General features: G+C 44.1%; 1 protein-coding gene across 1 annotated transcript in view; it reads left to right on the top strand.

Annotated features, from left to right (window-relative positions):
• LOC139413312 (kazrin-like) overlaps positions 1 to 18,542 on the top strand; it is a 157,260-nt gene that overhangs the window by 113,636 nt on the left and 25,082 nt on the right. The window contains exon 4 of the mRNA XM_071160527.1: positions 11,727 to 11,822. Within this exon, the coding sequence (XP_071016628.1) occupies positions 11,727 to 11,822 (96 nt within the window). The remainder of the gene's footprint in view (positions 1 to 11,726; positions 11,823 to 18,542) is intronic.

Genomic DNA, 18,542 nt, shown 5'->3' with positions numbered 1-18,542 from the left:
AAGCAGCCTTTCAGACCTAATGCTCTCTGAATACAGCCACTATAGATGTGCTGTGTGTGTCGCCTGCGATTATGAATACAGATTCATACAGCCTATGTGTTCAGCTCCAGGCAGGCCAGAATGATCGAAGGCAGTAGCTTTTGATCTCGTATCCCTTTCGGTCAGGAGAAGGAGAACCCTGACTCACAGGTCAAGTGAAGAGTATACTTTCCAGTAATACTTTCTTTGGAAATCACAATATGAGGCTCTTAATCGGGATACTTTGAGTTGACACACAGATGACACTATAGGTGACCTCAGGCATGGAAGTCATCCCTTCCGATGGGGGGAAGAGAGGCGGACATGTGAAAGTCTGTTTGTGAAGTCGTCTTTTTATAAGGTTACCTCTGGTTTCACAGTCATCTCCCGGTCATTTTTAAAGCTGACAATTCTTGTTATCACAGCAGTCCCAATCACAGAGAAAATGGTTTCAATTCATCAATGCCATCTGTAGCATAGGCTTGCTAACGATACCTGTAAATTGACCAAACTGCTGTGCTTATGGATCTCTGGGGGGGAAAAGGGCTTCCTTTTCCTCTTGTCAGCATTCTGGGTGCTGGAATTTGGATGAGCTCCATGTGTCTCTGTGTCTGCCAGACAAAGTACCGCAGGAGGCTGTGAATGAGAGGCAGAGACTGGAGGGATTCTTTTCAATATTTCAACACCTATTACCACAAATGTCCATGTCTTTAACAACCTGGACCTGAAGAGTTATTTCGTCTAAAAGGTCACTTCTTCTAAAAGGTTCAAACCACAAAAGACCCAGAACTTTTGCGAATGTGTTCATTGATTTCGCCGTGACGTGACTGTGAAATTCTATTTAGATAGCAATTCAAATGTTCTTGCATTGTGCCTGGTCAATATCACCGCTTGACAGAGAACAAATAAAATAATTAGAACACAGTGCTTCATTTTATTCTCAAGGGAGAGACTTTAGTGCGTAGCAATTTTGGTTCTATTCTCCAGGGAACCATAACCCTCAGATGTGGTCCAGTTTAGACCCTCTAGTTAGTTGTGATGAAATAAGGTCCAGTTAATTGCAAGGGACTCTACTAGTAGCTGGCACCCTGCAGTCTCATAATGACCATCGTAATAACTGACCAACATGCAGAGCTAGCCCACTACTGGGACCAAGGTAATGGCCTGACAATTATGTAGCCGTTCATGCTATTGGAAAATATGTTTTAAGTGGTGTGTCCTTGACGTCATTGTGTGTGTGTGTGTGTCTTAGTCACCTGAATGGCACTCTGTACATGTAACCAGGAGCATGTTACTGTAGAGCACTCAGCCGCGGCACAGGGATATTTGTAGGGCGTGGTGATGTGATTCCAGGGCAGCATCAGGTGATTGTATTCTCTTTTTCCTTGGGGATGATTGATAATGGAGCGCAGTGAATGTCTGTGTAATAATGGGTTAGGTGAGGAGAGGCAGAGAGGAGCTGTCTGCAGGACGCTGATAGTTGTCTCTTAATTCTGCCGGGGGAAAAACCTGCAGGATGATGCATAGCCTGCTGCCTATTTGTATCCTCTGTTCCTGACTAGCATTTAGAGTTGGTGTTTTTAAACAGATTTTTTTTAGATGGGTGACCTCTGTTCTTCTCTCAGAGGTGGTTTGAGCCTGCACGGCTCGCCACAGAGTCAAGTGTTCTGAGTGAAAAAGGGACAGGATATGAGACCATTCATCCATGTCAGAGATCTATGAATGTCAGAAGAATTAGCGGTGACAGGAAGCACATGGGTTGTTTGAAGAGAACCAGACACGGAGTGGAAACTGATGACCCAGGTGGCTCTGAGGGATTAGGAGAGGTCACTTCATGTTCACCCAGGATTGTATAGAGCACATCTCCCTCTGTAATAGACAGCCTACTCTGTCCAGGCCCCAGAGGCTCCAGTGGATGAGACACCACATGGCACCACAGAGAGCCTATCAGAGCTCTGAATGACACCCTACTGGTGAGCCTCTGCCCACTCTGCCTGAAGAGGTGCCTACCATCAGGCATCCTGTATGCTCTCAGGCAAATCTCACTATTAACTCATGGCTGTTTACTCTAGCTATGACTATGCATGACTGCATTTCCTGCTGGTTGTTGGGAAAGCTTTTTCATTACAAATGGCCTGTGATATGAATGCGTTATTGGGGAATGAGCCGAATGAATAATCATGCTTATTATTACAATGAATTATTTCATACATGACGTTAGCAATAGAGAGAGACAGAGAAATAGTACATGACATGTATTTTTCCTTTGGTTGACAGGGCGGTCAATCGCCTGCTGTATGCACTCCTGTGATTCCTGACATCCTCGGGCAGTCATTTGGGTTAGTGGGAGCCCCACCACGGGTTTGTCTCATTATTTACCTAACCTTTGACCTCTCACGGCTAGAGTTTGACCAGCTAGAGAGGAAGGCTATCCCTATGACCTATTCCCTGCATACCTGTACTTTCTAGCACAGATGACACACATACAAGGATGTACCACTGGAGTGACCGATCAGGATGTTTCTCCTCGGTTGAGGAAGGGACTCAACTGAATATTCAAATAGGGAATAGTTTTCATGGTTCTCTGTTTACTTATTCATCTCTATGTTGATTTACACCCAAAGACAGACAGCTCCTGCATAAAGCCTCCTCTCTCTCTCTCTCTGTCTCTATCTGTCTGTCTCTGTCTGTCTCTCTCTCTCTCTCTCTCTCTCTCTCTCTCTCTCTCTCTCTCTCTCTCTCTCTCTCTCTCTCTCTCGCTCTCTCTCTCTCTCTCTCTCTGTCTGTCTCTCAGGGCTTATTCAGATTTAAGAGAGTTGTAGCAGAGGCATTGCAACAAAATGTCATTAACTTTACTATTTACATTATCAACATAATGTCATTAACTTTACTATTTACATTATCAACATAATGTCACGTGCCAAGAGAGGGTTTGGGGACTTGAGCGATGGACATTCTTGCTCTGTAGCTCAAATTTACCATAAATATCCCAGTAGCCACAAGACAGTAAGCATGCTTTTAACAAACTAGCTAGCTAGTTATTCAACGCAACATGTTGAGGCCGGCTCAGTTAAAAGTGTTGCAGATGGGGTTGCAAAGGCAGGGAATATTACTGAAAATGTTCTAAGTTTACCAGTAAAGTACCAGAATTTTGGTATCTTAACAAGGATTTTATGTAATATATCACAAGACATCTAGTGGCCCTTTTTTGGTACTTCAGATTATCACAGGTGTCTGTAATTATCTCTGGCCTTATCACATGTAAAATGTATGAAATAATTAAATAAGATGCTTTTAAAATGTAACAAATAATATGACAAAGCTGTAAAACACCCATGGACTCTTTCCACATGTTGTTATGTTACAGCCTGAATTTAAAATGGATTAAATTTAGATTTGTGTGTCACTGGCTTACACACAATACCCCATAATGTCAAAGTGGAATTATGGTTTTTTTTTGTTGTTTTTTTTACAAATGAAAAGCTGAAATGTCCTGAGTAAATAACTATTCAACCCTTTTGTTATGGCAAGCCTAAATAAGTTCAGGAGTAAAAATCACATAAGTCACATAATAAGTTGCATGTATTCACTCTGTGTGCAATAATCGTGAATTTCAAACACATATTCAACCACAAAGACCAGGGAGGATATCCAATGCCTCGCAAAAAGGGCACCTATTGGTAAATATTGAATATCCCTTTGAGCATGGTGAAGTTATTAATTACACTTTGGATGGTGTTTCAATACACTCAGTCACTACAAAGATACAGGCGTTCTTCCTAACGCAGTTGCCGGAGAGGAAGGAAACCGCGGAGGAATTTCCCCATGAGGCCAATGGTGACTTTAAAGTAATTACAGAGTTTAATGGCTGTGACAGGAGTAAACGGAGGATGGTTCACTTTGTAGTTACTCCACAATACTAAGCTAATTGACAGAGTGAAATGATGGAAGCCTGTACAGAATAAAAATATTCCAAAACATGCATCCTGTTTGCAACAACTCACTAAAGTAATACTGCAAAAAATGTGGCAACGCAATTAACTTTTTGTCCTGAATCTAAAGTTCTATGTTTGGGGCAAATCCAATAAAACACATTGCTGATGACCACTCTCCATATTTTCAAGCATAGTGGTGGCTGCATCATGTAATGGGTATGCTTGCAATCGTTAAGGACTGGGGAGTTTTTCAGGATAAAAATAAACGTATTGTAACTAAGCACAGGCAAAATCCTAGAGGAAAACCTGGTTAAGTCTGCCTTCTCCAAACATTGGGAGATGAATTCACCTTTCAGCAAGACAATAACCTAAAACACAAGGCCAAATCTACGCTGGGGTTGCTTACCAAGAAATCAATGTAATGTACCTGAGTGGCCAAGTTACAGTTTTGATTTAAATCTGCCTGAAAATCTATGGCAAGACTTAAAAATGGTTATCTAACAATGATCAACAACCAATTTGACGGAGCTTGAAGAATTTTGAAAAGAATAAGGGGCAAATAGTGTACAATTTACATGTGCAAAGCTCTTAAAGACTTACTCAGAAAGACTCTTAAGAGCTGTAACCGCTACCAAAGGGGGTTCTAACATGTATTGACTCAGTATTGACTCAGTGTGAATACTTATGTCAATGAGATATTTCTGTATTTCATGTTCAATACATTTGTAAAGAATTCTAAAAACATGCTTTCACTTTTTCAGTTTAAGGTATTGTGACTATATGGTTGAGAAAAAAATCAATTTAATCCATTTTGAATTCAGTCTGTAACAAAATGAGGAATAAGTCAAGGGGTATGAATAAACCATCACTTTTGGCCATGTATTATGATGACATTTTGTAAAGTTTTTGTTCGTTTTGGTCTTCAGCAAATGTATTTTCGGCCGTTTGTGCACACAGAAAATGTCTACGCCCCTTCGTCGGTGATTGGTCAACAGTAGGGATTCTTCAATAAAGTGTGTGTTGTCATTCAACAAGAGACTAATCGTTTTCAGCAACAACAAAAATGGTTAGATTTGAAATTGTGTGACTAAGATCTCCTCTGCAAAGACATTAGATATCTTGAGTTAACTTACTCAGATGAATTCCTACTCTTTTGAGGAAGTTTATACTGGCTACGGCAAATCAAGATGGACAAACAGTACTATTGTTGTTTTTTTTCTAGTTTTTCAAGCCAAGGTCTTTTAAGGGAGTATTCCTTGAGAAAAAAATGTGTGCACACACTAATGGATGAAAAAACCCTTGCCGAGACTAAAAATAACAAAAACATCGCAAAATGTCATCATAATAAACTACATGACCAAAACTACGCTATATACACTACCGTTCAAAAGTTTGGTGTCACTTAGAAATGGCCTTGCTTTTGAAAGACAAGCACATTTTCTGTCCATTAAAATAACATGATCAATTAGCCTTTTAAAATGATAAACTTGGATTACACAACGTGCCATTTCCAGCTACAATAGTCATTTACAACATTATTTCTGATCAATTTGATGTGATTTTAATGGACAAATGTGATTTTCTTTCAAAAACAAGGACATTTCTAAGTGACCCCAAACTTTTGAACTGCAGCATATACAAAAGTATGCGGACACCCCTATAATTTAGTGGATTCGGCTATTTAAGCTACACCCGTTGCTGACAGGTGTATAAAATCGTGCACACAGCCACGCAATCTCCATAGACAAACATTGGTAGTAGAATTACCTTACTGAAGAGCTCAGTGATTTTCAATGTGTCACCGTCATAGGATGCCACTGTCACGACTTCCACCGAAGGTGGCTCCTCTCCCTGTTCGGGCGGCGGTCGTCGTCGCCGGTCTACTAGCTGCCACCGATCCCTTTTCTTTTTCGTTTGGTTTTGTCTGTCTTGTGCTCACCTGTGTCTAGTTTAGGCTAATCAGTGGGGTATTTAATCTCGCCCTACCCGCTAGGTTTTGTGCGGGATTGTTTGTGTTACTGTCGTTGGTTTGGATTGCGTTTTGTTTTTTCTGTTAAACAGGTGTATTTAACGGGACTGTTTTCCCGCACGTTAGTTTAGTCAGAGGAGTGTGTTTCCTCCGTTTTCGACTGGACTGCGTTCCTGTTTCTTAGTGGCTGCGGTTGTGGTCCTGTACCTGTTCTGTTGATGGACTTAAATGCCCTTAAAAAAAAATAAATGCCCTTCTTGGACTTCTGCGCCTGACTCCACACCCACCTCTCCTAGGGAGAATCTGACAGCCACCTTTCTAACAAGTCAGTAAAATGTATGCCCTGCTAGAGCTGCCCCGGTAAACTGGAAGTGCTGTTATTGTGAACTGAAAATATATTGGAGCAACAACGGCTCAGCCGTGAAGTGGTAGGCCACACAAGCTCACAGAAAGGGACCGCCAAGGGCTGAAGCGCGTAGAATGTAAAAATCGCCTGTCCTCGGTTGCAACACTCACTACTGAGTTCCGAATTGCCTCTGGAAGCAACATCTACAGAAGAACTGTTTGTCAGGAGCTTCATGAAATGGGTTTCCGTGTCCGAGCAGCCGCACACAAGCCTAAGATCAGCATGCGCAATGCCAAGCTTTGGCTGGAGTTGTGTAAAGCTTACCACCATTGGTCTCTGGAGCAGTGAAAACGTGTTCTGTGGAGTGATGAATCACGCTTCACCATCTGGCAGTCCGACGGACGAATCTGGGTTTGACGGATGCCAGGAGAACGCTACCTGCCCGAATGCCTAGTGTAAACTGTAAAGTTTGGTGGACGAAGACCCTTTTCTGTGTCAGCATGACAATGCCCCGGTGCGCAAAGCGAGGTCTAGTGGAAAGCCTTCCCAGAAGAGTGGAGGCTGTTATGGCAGCCATATTAATGCCCATGATTTTGGAATGAGATGTTTGACAAGCAGGTGACCACACACTTTTGGTAATGTTGTGTATATACACAAACTGTTCCGAATATTTTCGGATGGGAAGCGTGCCGAGTTCAGCTAGGCACCAGCAGAACCGGAGCGTGCTGAAGGCTTTAGTCTCAGTGCCGACCCCTCTCTTCATTATCCCCCGCTAAGGAACGCAGCCACCCAGCCGGCCAGCATGGAGCCTGAGGCTATGTTGCCTGCTTCCCTGCCTGTTACCCAATCTCCATATTAAAGACCCAGGGAAAGGTCAGCAGGCAGGGAAGTGAGGGGGAAGAATAACACCACAACAACATCCCGGAGAGAAAGCGATGGGAGGGGAAGGAAGGGGACGTCAATGAACTGGAAAAATACCATAAGGCCACAAAAGTAAAACTGCCCAAACCTGCAAACTAGAAGAAGAGTGTGTGAATGACTTCAGGTTTTTTTCCGGATCAAAAAATTGTTTTGGTGGTGGTAGGTCTGTGGCGGTCATGAAATGTTGTCAGTCGGTTATTGTCATGCCAAAGACTTTCGGTCTCATGGTAACTAACCGTTAATTAACATAAACATGTTTAGCATCTCCTTGCCTCCACACATACAAGCCGCTGAGGCACGCCTTTGGAACATCCTGTGACATTATTTTATGTTATGTGATTTTAAAGTAAGAAGCATATAATTGAACTTTAGCTGAATAAAATAGAAAGGATATTTTTCCCATTCTGGAGCGTTTGAAGTGGCTATGTTAATCATAAAGGCCAGTTATTTGGCAACTTTAGTTGCGAATGATACAAGCCTTAGAATGTCTTAGAAATCCAAACGTATATGGGCTGCATGATGCAACTATAGGCTATTGATGATTTGAAAAAGTTGCTTGCTCTCTGTTCCTTGCCTCAGGCTGCACACGCTGTTCTCTCATCAAGTGATCATATTTTCACCCATCAGACTATTCTCAATTTAATCTTGTCTTTACTAATATGTAAAATGAGTTTCTATTTAGAATGGTCCATTATGAAATGGACAGGAACAGGTGCAGGAACAGGTGCAGGAACAGGAATAGGTGCAGGAGCAGGAATAGGTTCAGGAACAGGTGCAGGAACAGGTGCAGGAACAGGAACAGGTGCAGGAACAGGTGCAGGAACAGGAACAGGTGCAGGAACAGGTGCAGGAACAGGAACAGGTACAGGTGCAGGAACAGGAACAGGTACAGGTACAGGTGCAGGTGCAGGAACCGGAATAGGTACAGGTACAGGTGCAGGAACAGGTGCAGGAACAGGTGCGGGAACAGGTGCAGGAACAGGAACAGGTGCAGGAACAGGTGCAGGTACAGGTGCAGGAACAGGAACAGGTGCAGGATTAGGTACAGGAACAGGTGCAGGAACAGGTACAGGTGCAGCAACAGGAACAGGTACTGGTGCAGGAACAGGTGCAGGAACAGGAACAGGTGCAGGAACAGGTGCAGGAATAGGTACAGGTGCAGCAACAGGAACAGGTACTGGTGCAGGAACAGGTGCAGGAACAGGAACAGGTACAGGTGCAGCAACAGGAACAGGTACTGGTGCAGGAACAGGAACAGGTGCAGGATTAGGTGCAGGAACAGGTGCAGGAACAGGGGCAGGAGAAAAAAAAACATATCCTCCATTTGCACTGAAATAAGGAATAGAGGCCACTTTCCCGTCGGTTCGTTTTTTTCTCATGTCAGGTTGACTACTCCAGCTATTTAATGAAACTGTTGACAGCCCCTCTCTCTGTGTGCTCGAGAAAGGAATGCAGGAGAGAAGGGAGGAGATATACCGCAACAGCCCTAGGTGGTGGGTGTGGCAGGGGGCGCGGTCGACCTGTAATTATTATTATTATTATTATTATTAATGGCAGAAAAAAAAACACCTGGGTTGTGTCCAGTTGGAGATGAGGTACAGCACTGCAGATGGTTAAAAGGAGCCAATGGAAAGAGAGATGTTTAAAACTCTGTACCCTGAAGGTCAGGCCTATGGCTACTAGACTGGCCAATGTGATGATATTGTACTGCATATAAGCACATGTCATTTCATTAGTGAGGAGGCTTTGGTCACCCTCACAAAGTTAGAACACTGAATTATAGGGTCTCTATGGCTCTTCGTAATAGTTGAGATATGAACTTTGATTCGTCCCACCCTGTCTTTTCATTGTTGTACACCAGCTATAGCTCCAGCATGTTACCAGCCTGGGAATGTTTTTTTCTCGGAACTCAAACACGTGTATTCTTTAACGAGAAGAACCACAGATCAATATCAGGGTCCTAAAGCCATCTTCTGAGGAAATTGATTCACTTTTTGTTGTTTGGGTCCTGCTCTAGAAAATGACTCGATGGCACAATAGGGATATTGCTGCCTCCTCTCCTGTGAAAATGCTTTTCTTTTACATCCCCTCATAGCAGAAGGAGGGAGAGGAGGAGGAGGAGGTGGTGGTGGTGAAGGAAGAGGAGGAAGGAGTGGGGGAGGAGAACGTGGAGGAAGAGAGGAGGAAGGGAGAGGATGGTATAATTAAGCAATAATCCCCGAGGAGGTGTGGTAAATGGCCAGTATACCAGGCTACGGTATACGCTGAGTGCCTGGATACAGCCCTTAGAAGTGGTATATTGGCCATATACCACAAACCCCCAAGGTGTCTTATTGCTATTATAAACTGATTACCAATGTAATTAGAAAAGTAAAAAGTAATTTTCTGTCATACCCGTTGAATATTGTCTGATATACCACAGTTTTCAGACAATCAACATCCAGGACCCAAATTACCCAGCTTATAATGAGAGTTATCTGGTGCTGTCCTCTGTTCATTTTTTGGAGGTGGAAATGACATGAGTTAATGAAAACCAAACTATCAGTGGAGAGAAGTAGAGTAGTGCAGAGGGCAGCAGATGAGGCTTTACCAGTAGAGCTCATCACACACAGCAGAGGTCTATTAGACCAGTAGTCCTTTCCTGCAGCCAAGTGACCAAATCGCCCTCTAGTGGTCTCATGGGTGGAATTGTATTCATATTTTTTATTATTTAATCATTAATCAATTTTTTTTTTTTATTAACACAGAAAATCCAGTGTTTCTATGTCAAACAATTATGTTATATTTCAGTCTTCTGAGATGTATATCAAGTCTAATATTGGGATGCAAACTCAAAATTGAATACATTTCAACTCAAAATCTGACATGGTACAAGTGTCTTCTTTTTTTAAGCCCATAACCATGTGTGTGAGGTGTATACTTTTGTTTCAAAGTAGATTTGTTTAAGACTACCTACACTCAGCAAAAAAAAGAAACGTCCCTTTTTCAGGACCGTCTTTCAAAGATAATTCGTAAAAATCCAAATAACTTCACAGATCTTCATTGTAAAGGGTTTAAACACTGTTTCCCATGCTTGTTCAATGAATCATAAACCATTAATGAACATGCACCTGTGGAGCGGTTGTTAAGACACTAACAGCTTACAGACGGTAGGCAATTAAGGTCACAGTTATGAAAACTTAGGACATTAAAGAGGCCTTTCTAGTGACTCTGATGGTCGGATTTGCGTTTATCGTTGAAGGAATGAGCATTTCACCGAGGCCTGTACTCTGGAGCCGGATCGAGGTGGAGGATCCGTCATGGTCTGGGGCGGTGTGTCGCAGCATCATCAGCTTGTTGTCATTGCAGGAAATCTCAATGCTGTGCGTTACAGGGAAGACATCCTTCTCCCTCATTTGGTACCCTTCCTGCAGGCTTATCCCGACATGACCCTCCAGCTTGACAATGCCACCAGCCATACTGCTCGTTCTGTGCGTGATTTCCTGCAAGACAGGAATGTCAGTGTTCTGCCATGGCCAGCGAAGAGCCCGGATCTTAATCCCATTGATTACGTCTGGGACCTGCTGGATCGGAGGGTGAGGGCTAGGGCCATTCCCCCCAAAAATGTCTGGGAACTTGCAGGTGCCTTGGTGGAAGAGTGGGGTAACATCTCACAGCAAGAACTGGCAAATCTGGTGCAGTCCATGAGGAGGAGACGCACTACAGGTCTTAATGCAGCTGGTGGCCAAACTGTTACTTTTGATTTTGACCCCCCCTTTGTTCAGGGACACATTATTCAATTTCTGTTCGTCACATGCATGTCTGTGAAACTTGTTCAGTTTGTCTCAGTTGTTGAATCCTGTTATGTTAATACAAATATTTACTCATGTTAACTTGGCTGAAAATCAACACAGTTGACAGTGAGAGGACGTTTCTTTTTTTGCCGAGTTTATAAACACTCGGAGTGACCCTGATTCAGCCCGCTGCAGTAAAAGGTTAAACCACTGTACTAGACGCAAAATGTCTTGGTAGAGAGAGAGAGCATGAGAGAGAGCGAGAGTGAGTGAGTGGATTGAAACAGGGGACAGTCTGTATGAAAAAGGGTTATTTTTCCCAAAATTGTGAAACAAGCAAAAATCGATTAGCCATATTGTTAATTAGAATATTACCTGTCAAACTTAACTGCATCTATAAACGCTCTGCCAATTCCAAAGTTGTATGTTTTTGAAAGCCTCTCAGCTGTGTGTGTAGGGGTGACGTCACACGTTTAATGCAAACTCAGTGACTCTTTCTCTCTCTTTTCTCACTCTTTCTGCTTTCTCTTTTCTCTCTCTTTTCTCACTCTGTGGCACCGCCGGACGACACACACACACACACAGTACACATATTCATTACTTGTATGCGTCATGTTAGTTACCCCTGGCTGTGTAAACCTAAATAGCAACTGTCCTTCTGCCTAAGAAAGACACCTTCCTGAAATGATTTGTCTTCAACATAACTGTTGCTAGTCTCTTTTGTTGGTCTGATGTCATGTGTTCTATTGTGTTGTCTCTGACAGATCATAGGCAGAAGTCGGTGGTGAGCGAGATCTGTTACCAGACAGAGATCTCCAGCCTCATGGACTTTGGCACCCCAGACTCCTCGCTCGACAAAGGTAGGGTGTTGCCTTGGAAATACAGGGTGTTGCCTTGGTGATGGAAGGAAGTGTGTGCATGGTGATTGATCCCGGGAGTTAAGACTGAGACACAGACCTGTCAGCTGGGTGCACACAGACCGGAGCAGAGGCCTGTGATGTGAAAGAGTCTGTCTGGTCTGTCTGTCTGTCTGTCTGTCTGCGAGAACAATCTGATAATATGTCTGACTGGATCCAGGGCCTTAAAGGACTTACAGCAGACTGTGTTATATACTATAGGCAAGTATACGGCGCACAGGGTTAATCATCTGCTTGGTATTGTACTGTATACACCCAATTCTGTGCTGGGACCCAATACTGTATGAGTTACAGAGAAACATTGATAGGAGAGCTGAATGGGGAGAGAGGGGCAGATGTAACCTCTTCACATTGTATTGCTGAATAGACAAGAGTGTTATTGATGATCATCATTGTTGTATTGTGCCGATGCTTATTTGTGCCCTAATCACTGCCTTCAGTTTGAGTTAAATGGCATCTCATTTTCCCTCCAAAGATGTCTCTGAATAAAGGCTCTCTGTCTTTGTTGTGATCTGTAATGATATTGGCCACTAAGGAAGAACACTATAAAGAGTATTGATCACCTGAAGCTTGTTGATGAATCTGTAAGTCTCGAGGGCATTTCATTTTCTCCTGCTTAATCACTCCCATTATTCTTTACCACGTTGCCAGAAAGCCACAAGTGTTGCCCGGAATTGTAATTTTCATATTTTCATCAGATACAGCCCCTTGAAGCAGCAGAAGTGCACTCTCAGGCCATTAAATTAGCCTCATGACATTTCCATCAGCCCTGGACAGCGGTAGTATCTGTCTAGAGTCACTCCTCCCCTTCTCCATCCCTCCTTCATCCCTCTCTCCTTCCCTCCCTTCTTCCCCTCCCAGCTAACGTCTTAATGCCGGTCTTTCTCAGCTCTCCATCAACATTCTTCTGTGCTGATAATGCAGAGCGACAGATCAACTGGTGCGGCTGGAGAACAGGAGGAGCGGAGAGAGAGGGGGGGAGAGCGAGAAAAAGAGAGAGCATGAGTTATTACACAGATAAATGGACTTTTCCTAGCTTATGTAATTATGCTCGGATCGATGACACAGAGATTCAGTGAGTTGAGCCCTGAAATCAAGGACAGCCACATGAGTAGTGAAAAGACTGAGGATGAGGGACTGAGAAAGGGTGAAGACAAAAGAGCAGTGACATGAGAAGGGTAACCACGAGTAAAGATATCAGTAAAATGATTCCGGCTGCACTGAAATGAAAGGCTGTAACAATGGGCTGTATCTCAGGAACGCGCGTCACACTCACAGCCCTAAATGGGCGGCGAACGAATAAGAATGAATACGAATGAATAACACATGAATGACACATGAATGACACATGACTGTGATTCTTGAGCAGTCAGTCAGGCACTCAGTCCGTGATTGACAGATCCATTTGCCTCAGTTGACAAGCATCTGGATTGATGGTCTACTTGTCCTCATGCCTACAACACCGAGGTAACACTCTCTCTCTCTCTCTCTCTCTCCCACTCATACGTGTATTCTATATTTGAGACACATAGTTATTCTGTATTACTACTACAGGCTTGGCAGGGGGAAATAGCCCTGTGTTCGCCAAGCAATTCAATTCTGTGATGGAATCAAAAGACATTTCAAAGCTGTTTTTGAGGATGAAGAAAGTTGCTTGTTTACCGTGTTAGCGTCAGTCCAACACTTTCCGTTGACACAAACAGCAGATTTACCCTGATTTGATCTCTCGGAAGCCTGAAACATAAACAATTATTTTCCATTCAAACGTTGTTTTTCCCGGTTATGATAAGGCAACACATCGCTACTAAGCTACGTTATTTCAGTCATTTAAATGGCCTGTTGGTAGTCTTGCAGGTGTCCTACCCCCGCCCAGTGTCCACCTCTTCCAACCAAGACTGGTCTTACCTCTGCTCCTCTAGTACTTGGCTGCACCCGCTGCCCCCTGTCCCTATTCCTGTCCCTGGGCCTGAGGCTAAAACTCTAACTCGATTAGCTCTGTGATTGTGTCCACACTCATCCAGCCCTGCATCTGACAGCCAGTCCCTTGAGCTCTGGGACTGGGAGAAAACACCAGCACTTCCTGGGTTGAGGTCTCACACTAACAACCTCAGTGCTGTGGCTGCAATTGTTTTGGTTTACCTTCATTTATGACCCCGGAAAACATTGCAGGCCTCGTCATGCTGCAGGCTATAGAGTAACAAAGTCCAAACATTTGTGCGTGGCCGGGATAGGTTACATGATCAGGGGAAAACTCCTGTCCCTAGTTTCTTCAGTACTGTGTATTATTTCCAGGCCAGGCGTCCTATATAAACATGTGAACACGCTCTGGTGTGACTTATGGTCAAATTGTCCATAAGGGCAGTGTTCCGTAGGGGTGTTGTTCTCTGTGCGGTAGGTGATCTCTTCAGTAGAGTACATTATGTCCTGTGAAAGAGAGATCTCTTAGTCACTGTGTCATTCAGCTCGCTGCCATTAGGTAGAAGTGCTATAGCAGTGACTCATCTGCCTTACCACCTGAGGCTCCAGGTACGCCTTCCCTCGGTTGAGAGAGAGAGAAAGAGCAGTAATCATGTCAGTGCACACTGGTCCACCTCCCTACAGCAGCAGCTGGAAGGGGTTAAAAAGAGGAGGGGCGAGAGAGGTTTGGAATGGAAACGGCCTCTGGGCGTGTACCAGAACAGGTAGAGAAAAGGGGAGGAGAGAGAGAGAGAGAATAAGCCAATGACAGAGCGAGAGACAGGGAGATAGCGAGGAGAGTACAGACAAGGAGAGTACAGACAAAACAGGCTCCCTCTCTCGGGGGAACACTTCCTAGTAACCTGGCTGGGTGGAGCCAATGGCCAGAGCTGGGAGCGGCTGAGCGAGAGGCTGCTGTGGTGTGGTGTGTTCGCTACGGTGTCTTTCTGAATGGTGTTTGTCTGAGTTGGGCTCCTCTGCTATGAGAACACACACCAGCACTGACCGTGGAGCCCAGCGGAGCCTGTGCTGTGGAGGACGAGGAGGAGGAGGACATGAGGTCCGACAGGGAGGAGGGGACATCCGGTGAGTGAGAGAGAGAGGGAACGAGGGAAGAAAGAGTAGTGGGTTTAGATGATCGTAGAGGGTTGGTTTAGGCCAGAGCTCTGTTTCTACGGGAGAGGCGTGTGTGAGTTCATGAGTTTTGTTTTCACGTGTACTCACACTCTATTTATGAGAGGAATTGGAATGATTCATGTAAACTCATTATCACCGAGTAACTAAATAAACATCTCGTCATTCGGCATTATTAGTAATATATTTACATAATATGTTACTATACATAATGTTACTATATATGGAAAGGTTGTGTTAGCAACACATTATTGACTGTAAATGAAAGTTGTTTGGTGTGTAATTTTTGAAAAAATATTTCTTGGTAGCCGGTCCGCAACACAATTTGTTTATTTGTTTTACATATAAACAAATGAGGTTGATCTGGATCTGACATGTACGTTGGTTAATATGTTAATCTCTTAATCTGACATAAGCATATGAAACTCCTGGAGTGAGTCTAGTCTGGGGAATTAAGGGAGATATTTGGTGATGAGCAGCTCAGTCAACATAGCACAAATAGCCTACGTATTTGAGAGATGATGAGTCCGGCATATCCATAGACATAGCACTGACCTCCTCCACGTATTCCTATGGAAAAACGATGGCACGTGAAGCTGGAAGTATTTGGATTTGAAGCGTACCATATTGCTGAATGGCGCAAAAATATCACTAAGGATTATGGGGAAAGTAGTCAAAACTAGCAAAGGGTCATGGTCGATGTAGTCATTTTCATCCTGCCTGACAGAGTCAACTTGGTTTTAATGTCTATGATGCTAGCCTACTGTTAAACCGTTGCAGAAGGTTAGTTTGAAACCTCAGCGTTAGCTAGAACCTAGCCAGGTCAACATTGGGAAATGAAATGGACAGCAAATATTAACTATGGTCATCAGAATTAGGACTGATTCACTCTTTCGAGTGACGATCAGTTCAGTTATATAGAGAGCATGCCGGCATGGTGACTCTCTTTGTAAGATCTCACTTGAATGGTGGCAAAGTTAATAAGTACCCCATCTAGTCTCGATATTATATGACCACGATCCTTCCACCTGAAAGTAAAACATGAATGGGCTACCATCACAACAACCCATCCCAACTCGGTGAGGCTCGATTGGATTACCCCATGAGAAAAAGTGGACTGTAAATAAATGATGAAAATGTTATATGATTGTAAACCGTCTTCATAATCTGTGCAACCGCGTCATTTTGTCATCGTGAAAAAAGACCCTCCGACATGGAACGTAGTTTGGAATTCAACATGTATTCACTTAGAATTGCATACTAAACTGATAGTTCATGCATAGTGTGAGCGCAATCCTCCATCTCCATGGCCATCCTCCGTCCTCCGCTCTGTCAACCCCGTAGACATTGGTCAGCCACTCCCTCTCCACCAGTCAGAATGGATAACTGTTGAACTTTCAAATAATTCACTGTGGGGGGGGTCAAACTGGATCATAATAAACACATTTTATGAGCCCAAACCCCCCCCCTCCCCCGTAATTTACATAGGCTTTCTATAGCAGACCAGGGCTTTTGGCACCGCTAGGTTGCTACGCAGTAGCCCACCAGCTGAGCATGTGACTTCACGCTGCAGACCGGACACTGGGGGCCCAGGGCCATATCCCAATGCTCTGGAATTGGTGTCATTTTATGTCTGGAGTTCTGTAGGTCCTACAAGTACTATCCAATCAGCATATTTCCCCAGCGTTCCCCCTAGAATTCATCCGCCCACCTTGACATTTGATGTGTTTGGCATTTTGAAAGGAAATGGCAACCCACGGACACACCTACACTTCCATTAATGCAGGTGTTATCTGAGAGATCCTCCAACACCTCCAACTGGAACCCTGGTAGACACGGTCTCTGTTGCAGTGACATGGTCCTTACTGCGTACACACTAGACTGCGTTTGTCTAGTGTGTGTGTGTGTGCGTGCGTGTGCGTGCGCGTGTTTGAGGAGATGAGTCCGAGGATGATCCCGTTGGTTGTGTTGCGTGACTCCTCCATACCCAGAGGTTGCTTTCCAAATTGAGAAGAGATAATGAGTGAGCCGCTGCAGCCAGATGGCACTATCAGAGACGGTCTCACACGCTGCTCCCGCAGCAGCTCACAGCAGGTCTTCATGATGGCATGCTCTGCAGTCCTTGACCAGTGGCCAGTCCACCTGGCTGGGCCAGTCCAATGTGTCACAGCTCCATAGCGAGTGGAGGGCACAAGAAGGATGCACCGCCATTGGTTTTATCTTCCCGGGATATTCATGCGTTGGGCACTGCAGTTCAACTCCGTCTCGGTGAAATATCCTCAACGGGGATGATACTGGCTTGTGGCCATACTGAACACTCATGGGACAGGGTTCAGTGTAGTCTCATTGGGCAAGTCTCTTGTTCGGTGTTCAGTCAGAGTCGGACCATGTACAGCGATATCATGTCATCGAACGAAGCCAGCTATGTTTCGATAGATTATTGGCGTTGTTGCGGTTGATAACTAGACTCTAGGCAGTCTGAGCTGAGCGGCACTTCCCTGGCAGTGGGCCTAATCTTCCCATAATAAAAGTGTGAATCAATTACTACTATCTCCAGTTGGCATGCCTACACTGACCTCCGTTGTAATGTAAACTCACAGCAATTAATTCATGGCAGCTGTTCTCTATAGATATACCAACAGGGGCATGGATAAGCATGCGCACACAAACACACGTTCGCACACACACACACACACACACACCTCTTTGTGGGTTCAGGCGTGCAGATTTACACACGCAGACTTAGAAATGTTCACTAGAGCTTCCGAACGGAAAATGGGCCTCATATACAGTAAAATCATATCCGTTGTTGCCATGTTAAGAAAGAAACACAAGTGAGGCGTAAACTCTTTAACATATATGGAAGGAAACCCAGGGTCCACTCTCTAGCGCAGTGTTTACGTTGCGCAGTGGATGTTGTGGTTAAGTAAGGTTGAGAGCCAGTGTCGATGTATAATTCATGTTCACATACATTATAAAAGGGCCCTGTAATATGCTGAGTGGGAAACGAACCTGCTGGTACTTATGTGCAGCCAGGTGCTATTCAGGGATCAACCAGCGACGGCTCATGTTGTGTTGTTTTCTGTTGGGTTGCGTTGTGTGGTGTTATATTCTCTCACCCACTCACGCTCATCCCTGGCCCTATCAAATGGCTTAGGTACTAAGACAGCCCACAGGCTATCCAACCAACATGACTGACTATTGTAGAGAATCCCAACAAAGAGTTGTGGAGCAGGTTTAAAACAGCCACTAATCTCCCTGCTGCCTCCCACCCGCCAAAACTCCCCCTCGGATCCGAAACCCATCATTGACTGAATGAATGTGGTTGCTATTTTTGATGCAACCATTTCTATTGGCCTTCCTGTATCATTTCTTGTTGATTCGATGTTATCCTCTTATGTAATGCCTCATATTTGGTTCATCCTCTTGACTTGAGATGTGAACCAAATGCTCTTAATTTTCATGGAGATTACAGGATGTCTCTTTAGAGACTGCTCTCATCAAGTCGCTCTGAACAACAGCCATTTTGTGATTCTTTCGACATGGTCTTATAATAGTCCTTTTAGATCGGTT

This window comes from Oncorhynchus clarkii, chromosome 7, assembly GCF_045791955.1.
Source record: "Oncorhynchus clarkii lewisi isolate Uvic-CL-2024 chromosome 7, UVic_Ocla_1.0, whole genome shotgun sequence".
Lineage (NCBI taxonomy): Eukaryota > Metazoa > Chordata > Actinopteri > Salmoniformes > Salmonidae > Oncorhynchus > Oncorhynchus clarkii.
This window is presented reverse-complemented; position numbering and strand designations above follow the sequence as displayed.